General features: G+C 47.4%; 1 protein-coding gene across 1 annotated transcript; it reads right to left on the minus strand.

Annotated features, from left to right (window-relative positions):
- Nucleotides 1-102: 102 nt before the first annotated feature.
- On the minus strand, nt 103-8,640 carry CABP5 (calcium binding protein 5). Its single transcript, XM_010849540.1, has 6 exons — nt 8,578-8,640; nt 6,533-6,563; nt 5,887-6,030; nt 4,842-4,951; nt 2,272-2,419; nt 103-128 (listed from the first exon to the last, which is right to left on the minus strand). The coding sequence occupies exons 1-6, from the start codon at nt 8,638-8,640 to the stop codon at nt 103-105; spliced, it is 522 nt and encodes a 173-aa protein (XP_010847842.1).
- Between the last annotated feature and the right edge of the window lie 351 nt (nt 8,641-8,991).

The raw sequence follows: 8,991 nt of genomic DNA on the forward strand, positions 1-8,991 counted from the left end.
CCCTCTGTCTCTGGAGGGCCCGTGGGGCACGTGGTCCTCCCCTCCACCACGACTTGATCCACGTTGAGCGGGTGGAGAGAGGCTGGGGATCCCAGGACCTCCTCAACGAGACATCATCTTCACAAACTCTGCAGAAACAAAATTTATGGTGAGGCAGAATAGGCATTTGTGTGGTTTTTTTTTTTTAATTGTTGAAGAACAGTTGATTTATGCAGAAGGTCGTGGCAACCCTCTCCAGTATTTGTGCCTGGAGAATCCCCATGGGCAGGGGAGCCTGGCGGGCTCCAGTCCATGGGGTCACAAAGAGTCAGACACGAGTGAAGCGACTTAGCAAGCACACACACAGCTGATTTACAATGTTAATTTCAGGTGTACAGCAAAGTGATTCAACTATACGCATAGATATATTCATTCTTTTTCAGATTCTTTACCCATACAGGTTATTCCAGAATACTGAGTAGAGTTCACTGTGCTCTACAGTAGATCCTTAGTATTTATCTCTTTCATATATATTATATATATTAGTGTGTGATTAATCCCAAGCTCCTAATTTTTCCCTCCCCCACCAAGTGAGGCACCTGTTTGTAAGAGCAGCTGTCATTAATTTTTTCAGCCCTTACTACATGTCAGAAACCACAAGATCTTGGGAAATGAACGACTTGATCCCTCTACACCTCGATTTCTGCTATTTACCTTATAAGATCTTACAGATGGTTTAACACTATAATGCTTAGAAGACACAGTCAGAGTTCAATAATTAGTCATTGTGAGTCTCTGATTTCATCTTTTCAACCAATCTGGGAGAGTTAAATACCATTTAACAGATAAGCAAGCTGAGGCTGGTGAGGTTGGCCAGTGTGCCTGGGACCGTGTAGATGGCGAGTGGAGAACCCTGGAAGGGATCCAAGTTGTACCTGACTTTGCTGCGACTCAATGTCAGGTGAGCTTATTGGTCCCACCCAGGTCTCAAGGCTCATCTGTCCTTCTCTTGCCTGTAGTTGACCCAAGGGTCTAGTTCCTCAAAAATTCTACCTCTTCCAGATTTTTCATTGATGTCTACTATGGGGCATCATGGGTGCATTTGAATAGCAAACTAAGAATTTTAGACTTTTGCCTTATAGGCAGCAGTCAGATACTGAAATATTTGCACCAGAGAATGTCACAATGAGACCCTGGCATGCCCTACTTGCATCTCCCACAGAAATGACCCCCATCCCTTCCTCTTAAGCCTCCAATCTTTCTTATTTATTCAATCACTCAATGTGTGTGTCCTCAGTCACTCAGTCGTGTCTGGCTCTTTCGCAACCCCATGGACTGTACCCAGCAGGCTCCTCTGGCAAGAATTTTCCAGTCCAGAATACTGGAGTGGGTTGCCATTTCCTCCTCCAGGAGTCTTCCTGACGCAGGGATAGAACCTGTGTCTCCCGCGTCTCCTGCGTTGGCAGGTGGGTTCTTTACCACTAGGGCCACCCGGAAAGCCCAGTCACTCAATACACACGTTGAACTCTGTGCCAGGAACTGAGGGTATAATGATGAACCATTTCGTCTGTGGCCTCAGAAGGAAACAGGTAATCAACGATTGGAAGCTATCATGATGTCATGTGTCAGCATCACCACAGAGGCGGCCGTGGGTGTTATGGGAGCTCAGGGATGCCAAGCCTGGCAAGAAAGATGGGGAGGGGGCACCATCCAGGGGCATAACTGAGGCTTAACCAGTGAAAAGATGAAGGCTGCTCCAGACAGCACACAAGCAGAGGAGTCTGCAGTGCACAATTTCTTTTAGCTTTTCGCTAAAACTTTGGGAGAAAGGTGTCATCCTTACCCCCATTTTGCAGATGTGAAATCTGACACTGAAGGAGAGAAAGTGACTGGGATAAGACCACATCATTAGTAAAAGATGATCCTCAGCTTGAACCCCATGAATCTGACCCCAGCGTCCCAGCAACAAACCAGTCCACCCTCCTTTGGATGGGAGTTTCTGTTCCTATGACAAAGGTGCCCAGGAAACAAGGAAGGGATGGGAAAGGTGGAGTCAGAATCGGCTTCTGGACAGGCTGTTCCAAGGAGTGGCCAAGTGCAGATATTAATCAAGGAGAGGTGAGAGGCATGAGCTTTTGGAAATGACATGGGGAGAAAGCGAGGCAACAAACAGTACCAAAATCTAACCCTGCCTCCTCCAACTTCAAACTGAGGGAGAATGAGAAGGAATGGCCAACTTGGAAAAAAAATCACCCCGGGGAGATAGGGGTGTCTGTCCCAACACAGCGTCACCTTCAAAGTCGACGGTGCCATCTCCATTAATGTCAGCTTCCTGGACCACCTCGGAGATCTCCTGGGACGTGAGCTTGTCTCCCAGGAGCCTCTGCATGGCTTGCTGCAGCTCCCCCAGTGTGATCTCCCCGTCTCCGTTGGCATCAAACTGAAGCGGAGCACAGGGAACAGTATTAACTACAACAACCACAATAATAATAGTGTTTATTGATCACTTCCTGTGAGTCAAGAACTCAGCTAAAGATAAACAGCAAGGACCCACTGTACAGCACAAGGAACTAACTCAATATCTTGTAATAACCTATAATGGAAGAGAATGTTTTTAAAAAGAACATATATATATTTGTATAAGGTGGATCAGATGGTAAAGAATCCATCTGAGGTTCAGGAGACCTGGGTTCAATCCCTGGGGCAGGAAGATCCCCTGGAGGAGGGCATGGCTACCCACTCCAGTATTCTTGTCTGGGAAATCCCATGGACAGAGAAGCCTGGCGGGCTACAGTCCATGGGGTCGCAGAGTCAGACTCACTGAGCAATAAACACACTCTAACTGAATGACCTGACTGTTTACAGAAACTAACACAACATTGTAAATCAATGATACTGCAATAAAAATTTTTAAAAGAGAGAGAGAGAGGCGTTTCCTGGTGGTTCCAGGGGTTAGGACTTGGTGCTTGGGGCTCAATCCCTGCTGGAAAAACTAAGATCCCTCAACTTATGGCCCAAAATAACACTCAGTTAAGAGGTTTGGTACATCATCTGCTAAATGTCAGCTCCTTAAAGGCAGGTTCAAGGACTCTTGTTCCCTGCTCCATGCTTACCCCTTGGGACGCTGCACACCTTTTTTAAAAAAAATTTTGGCTACATCGCACTGCCTGCAGGACCTGCGCCGTCTGGTCGGGGAGGAAGCGCAGAGTAATGACCACCGGACCACCAGCGAAGTCCCTGCACACCTTTAACCTACTAGAAAGTCTTAGAATGTCAGTCCTATGTCCAAACATGTCTGGGAGCCAACTGTCCTCCGGCTACACCGATGCTAACAGGGTTCAAACCACAACGCTCTCCTGCCGGGACCATGGCCGACAGCCTCCTCTCTGGTTCCAGCTGCCGCTGTGGTCCTACATAATCTGTTCTCTTCCCATCAGAATTTGACATTCAAGTTCATTTAAAACACCAGTCAGGGACTTCCCTGGTGATCCTGTGGTTAGGACTCCACTCTTCCACTGCAGGGGGCATGGGTTCGATCCCCGGTCAGGCACTAAGAGCCCAGGTGCCACGTGGTGTGGCAAAAAAATAATAAAAATTATTAAAAACAAGAAATACCAACTGGTCTAGTCCCTCCCTAGCTTAAATCCTCCAGTGGCTTCCTATCCCACCCAGAAGAAAATCCTGCCACCGCTGCACAACAGGCACCTCCTATGGGATGGGGCCCTGCCTTCAGCACCTCTGAGACTTTGTTTATCTCATCCTCCTCTCTCTCCAGCTCCTGCCTCTCCAAATAGGACAGGCTTCTTGCTCTTCCTCAGACACGCCCTCCTGCCTTCCAGCATGCCTACCTGCTGCTTCCTAATCCTGAGATCTGATTTCCCCTAGAGCAGTGCACTGTCCGGAAGAAATACAGGAACCTTGCAGGTAATTTCAAATTCTTCCAGCAGCCATCCCACCACCACACACATTTTAAGGGAACAAGTGGAATTTTTTATAATTGATTTTACTTTAAAATATCATTTCAGCATGTAATCAATTTAAAAAGTATTAACAGGGCCTTCCCTGGTGGTCCAGTGGTTCAGACACTGAGCTCCTACGGCAGGGGGCCTGGGTTTGAGCCCTGGCTGGGAACTAAGATCCCACTTGCCCCACAGAATGGCCAAGTAAATAAATAAAACATCTTTTTAAATTTATTAATGAGCTATTTTACATTCTTGGTTTTTTTTTCTGGGATTAAACCATTTTATTGATGGGCTTCAGAGAAGGCTGGGAAGACAATGAAATCAGATGTTTTTCTCCCATTTGGAATCTCCCCAGCTTCATAGTTGCTGAAAAGCTGTTATATTCTTTCAGTGCTGTATTTCATAAGACTTAGTATAATACCATACTGAATTCTATGTCCTTAACATGGCTAGTTAACATACCCAGCTCCCGAGGACGCTTAATCTAAAACACTAAACCTTAACCCAGCGTGTATTTCACACTCAGCGCACACCTCAATTCAGACACCAAATGTTGCAAGAAATACCTGATTTGTGTTTAAGTTTGGTGAAATTCATAGTTGAGAAAGTAGATTGGCACACCCAGTTGTTCCAAATCAAAGTTTTCCAATAATTGCTCTGAGTATTCATTTTCAGATTTAGATGAACTGAAATTATATTCCATTGACTACAAATAGAAATGAACTTAATAGAAATTAACCAAAATTAAATACAGTTATATATATGCATATGGACATATCGCAAGTCTCACTCATTGGCAGGTGGGTTCTTTATTGCTGAGCCACTAGGCTTTTGTCCCCCATTAATGACTAATCACAGACCCCTGGGGTCTCCTTCCACCACCTCCATTAGGAAACTCACTTCCTTGAAGGCGTCTCGCATCTCCTGGACACCAATCATCCCAGCCGTTTCTGCAAGCAATTTGGGGGTCATCAGCTCCACAAAGTCGTCAAAATCTACACGGCCACCCACTGGGGACAGAAGAGGCAGGTCTAGTGAGACTTTGTACGCCCCGAACCTTCCATTCCCTCACTTCGCCCTTCAACTGTGTTCAGGAAACAGATCTGCTCCAATCTCTCTGCCTTCTAAGAGCTCCCTCTTTCAGCCAACTCAAGCCCTCTTGATCTTCTCATCTGAACAGGAGCGGGCCATACAGTGGAAGTAACTAACTATTGATGCGACCTTAGGAAAAATCTCTTGATTGGTTCAGATCTAGGCTCCCTCATCTGCAGATCTGGAGAAGAGAGAGTATGAATTAAATGAGCACCAAATCCCTTCCAGAGGCGAATCTCCTTGAATTCAGTCTTGTTTACTCAGCAACATGCTCAGATGCAAACCCAGGAGCAATCTTGTCAATCACAAAATCAACTCTGGTCTCCACCTAAAGACCCATCTTTTTGTTACATTACTCAGCAACATTAGGCTCCAACTCCAAGTGTGTTTTTGGGATCAAATACAGGTCCAATCCTGCACTCCACTGATGAATCTTAGTGGTGATAGCAATGACCTATATTTAATAAGCATTTACTGGAGGCTAAGCCTTTACCTGTATTAACATATTTATCCCTTCCTTTCTACAGTCTCACTAGGTAAGGAGTGATAACATCTTCACTGTGTGGATGGGGAAACTGAGATTCAAGATTGGGGGCTAACTCCGCTTCTCATAATGACTGCAACTAGTAAACAACAGAATTGAGACTTGAACCCAAATCTATCTTAAAAATCACCCTTTTAGCCACTTCAAATGCTGCCTCCCTAGGTACAGTCGGAGCTGTTTTCTTCCAGACATCTAGCCCTGCTTCCCTCCTCCCCATCTCCAACTCTCCCCTCAACCTCCATACCCTTCCTAACTTCACTCTTAACCCTCCCCCAAAGCCCGGTCATTCCTCCCGCCCCCAAACCTCACAGTTCATCCGGATCTGCTGGCCCAGTTCAATCAGTTCCATCTCCGTGGGCATGTAACCCATTGTCCTCATGAGATTCCCCAAATCCTTACAAGAGATGAACCCATCTCGGTCCTTGTCAAACTCAAGAAATGCTTCCCGGAGCTCTGAAAGTTAAGAGACAAGAACTTTGGGGCAACTTGAAACAGTCACTGGGGGAAAGGAGCATCCCTTGAAACTGTCAATGAGGCACCAACTCAAGACTCCTCAAAAAAGAATACATCGTAAAAATGTCCAAAAGGAGAGATGTAGGAAGTGTGTTAGCAAGAGGAATAATTCCCAAGACCACTAAATGATAGCACTGAAGTCCTTCACATTGTTGGGTGAAGTAATGAGAAATCAAAACCACCAAAAAAAAAAAAAGAACAATTTTTGGACTCATCCTTAAAACTCAGGCATCATTCATGGGTCTCCGAGACACTTGGGGGTCAGGATGGCTTCTGAACACTTTGGGAAGTACTTAAACTGTCCCAAAATCACAGTTGAGTGGGAAGAGAGAGTGATGTACAATTTTTGCATCGAGGGATTTATACCGAAATGTACAAAGGAACAGAGGGCAGGTGAATGGGTGGATGTTGATACGGGGATGGCTGGGGGAGAAAGTGTTACCTTCAATCTCATCTGGTCCCAGTGGTCTTTCCTAGAAAGGAATGCAGGGGGTGGGGGCAGGATTTGGAAAGAGAATCAGAGATCCACATTCACTTCTCCAAACACGTCTCATCCTCATCCTTTCCTGGTTCTTTCCCCTTCTCCCTCCCCTCCACCCTTCTCACCTTCCTTCTCCCACCTCCTGACTCCCCTTCCCTGGCTATTTCCTCCCTTCCATCCTTGAACCTTGGTCTTTCTTCTCCTGCCTTTCCCCAATGGACATCCATCCCATTGTGCCAAAACAGATCCTGGAGGCCATGGAATCCAATCTCCTCCTCCAGATGAGAAGAAGTCAGACTTAGAATCAGTTAACATATTCAGAGTGCTAACTGTGCCAGGCTTCCAAAAGCATTTCATTTAAACTTCAGAACCACCCTGTGAGGTTGAGCCAAATACCATTCCCATCTTAAGAGCAAGCTGAGGAACAGAGAGGTTAAGGAACCTGTCTGAGTTCACACAGCTCATAAGTGGCTGGGTGAGAATCCCTTGGGGTAAGAGCTTGTGTTCAGTGGCTCCCAGGCAGGATGAGCACAGCCAGCATGACCAATTTCTGAAACCCTTTCATATTGCCACTAGCCACACCAGGACATACCTGAATCACCTCCCCAGGGAAATTCCATCAACCCCTGGCCTCTTTCACCCCCCATACCTCCCTTTACCCTTGGAGACTTTTTCCTACCTTCTCTTTTTTAGTATCCCCTTCCCCCCTCCAGTTGGGGCTTCCCTGGCAGCTCAGAAGGTAATCTGCCCACAATGCAGGAGACCCAGGTTCAATCCCTGGGTCGGGAAGATCCCCTGGAGAAGAGAATGGCAACCCACTCCAGTATTCCTGTCTGGAGAATTCCATGGACAGAGGAGCCTGCCGGGCTACAGTTCATGGGTCGCAAAGAGTCAGACATGACAGAGCGACTAACACTTTCACTTTCCCCCCAGTTCAGTTCAGTTCAGTTGCTCAGTTGTGTCTCACTCTTTGCGACCCCATGAATCACAGCATGCCAGGCCTCCCTGTCCATCACCAAATCCCAGAGTTCACCCAAACTCATGTGCATCGAGTCAGTGATGCCATCCAGCCATGTCATCCTCTGTCATCCCCTTCTCCTCCTTCCCCCAATCCCTCCCAGCATCAGGGTCTTTTCCAATGAGTCAACTCTTCGCATGAGGTGGCCAAAGTATTGGAGTTTCAGCCTCAGCATCAGTCCTTCCAAATGAACACCCAGGACTGGTCTCCTTTAGGATGGACCGGGTGGATCTCCTTGCAGTCCAAGGAACTCTCAAGAGTCTTCTCCAACACCACACTTAGTCTTAAAGACTAACAGTGAAAAGCATGCCCATTGGAATCAAACGGTTCTGGCCCTGCCATTTACTAATTGTCAAAGCTTAAAGCAACCTACTTCATGACTCACAGCCTCACCTTCCACATCTATAAAATGGGAATGAAGGTATTACGGACCTCATGAGTCATTGATTGTGAGGATTAAATAATATCAAGAATGCAAAACGCTTTGCACAAGTTTGGGCACACAGCAATGACTTAGGTGGCAACTACAGACTTCCCTGGTGATCCAGTGGCTAAGACTCCGTGCTGTCAATGCATGGGGGCCAGATTTGATCCCTGGTCAGGGAACTAGAACCCACATGCTACAATTAAGACCCAGCACAAATTAAAAAATGATAAACGGCAGCTACTGTTATCCGCACCACCACCATCGTCACTGGCATCACTATGGTGTCCGTAGAAAAGAATGATGTTGGTCAACAGTGACGTCACCCCAGTTCCCCTTTTGTCTCCCCTTTCATCTTCCACCTTTCGGTCCTGACTTCTGATTTCACCCTCCTTTCCCTGACCCACGTGTCCCCACCATGCTGCCTGGGATTCTTTAACCTTCTCAGTTCATGCTCTACCCCCCGCTCCCTTCTTCCACTGTACCGGTCACAGCCCTTCTCTTCCCGGCATCCCAGCTCCCTCTGCCCTTCCCACCGTCCTTCCCCATTGCCCCCAGCCTCACCCGCTGTTTCTCCGCGATGCCTTTTCTTAGGAAGATGCAGGCAGGGCCCATGGGAAACTGCATGGACGGTGTCAAGGTGGAACTCATCAGGCTCCAATCTCAAGACGCCGCCCCCACCCCCAACCTCGGGTCCCCCTTTGGTGGCTCAGCCTCCTTTGCTTCTCCGCCAGTCCTCGGCCAACTCTGCCTGCCTCTCCCCCGGTCACCCTGGCTCCCTAGGGGCTGTGACAGCTGGGTGGCAAATCTCTTCTCAAGTTGGGGAAGGATCACAGCTGTTCCTGCCTCCCCATCTGGCTTGAGGGAGACTGGAGGTTGGGGCGGGGGAGCCAGTGTCAGGCTCTGACCTTTTATCCCCAGAATAGAATTGGAAGGATGGTTTCAAAAATGAGGATTAGGGCAGAGGGCACCCATTCA

This window comes from Bison bison, unplaced genomic scaffold, assembly GCF_000754665.1.
Source record: "Bison bison bison isolate TAMUID 2011002044 unplaced genomic scaffold, Bison_UMD1.0 scf7180017864285, whole genome shotgun sequence".
Classification (NCBI taxonomy): Eukaryota; Metazoa; Chordata; class Mammalia; order Artiodactyla; family Bovidae; genus Bison; species Bison bison.

What these genes read in the sequence shown, in the direction of transcription:
- CABP5 (XM_010849540.1), bottom strand. Translation starts at nt 8,640, where the DNA reads ATGCAGTTTCCCATGGGCCCTGCCTGCATCTTCCTAAGAAAAGGCATC. An exon ending in CCAGCAGATCCGGATGAACT is followed by an intron (nt 4,952 to 5,886) that starts GTGAGGTTTGGG and finishes TTCTGTCCCCAG; the next exon opens with TGGGTGGCCGTGTAGATTTT. An exon ending in TGGCACCGTCGACTTTGAAG is followed by an intron (nt 129 to 2,271) that starts GTGACGCTGTGT and finishes TTGTTTCTGCAG; the next exon opens with AGTTTGTGAAGATGATGTCT.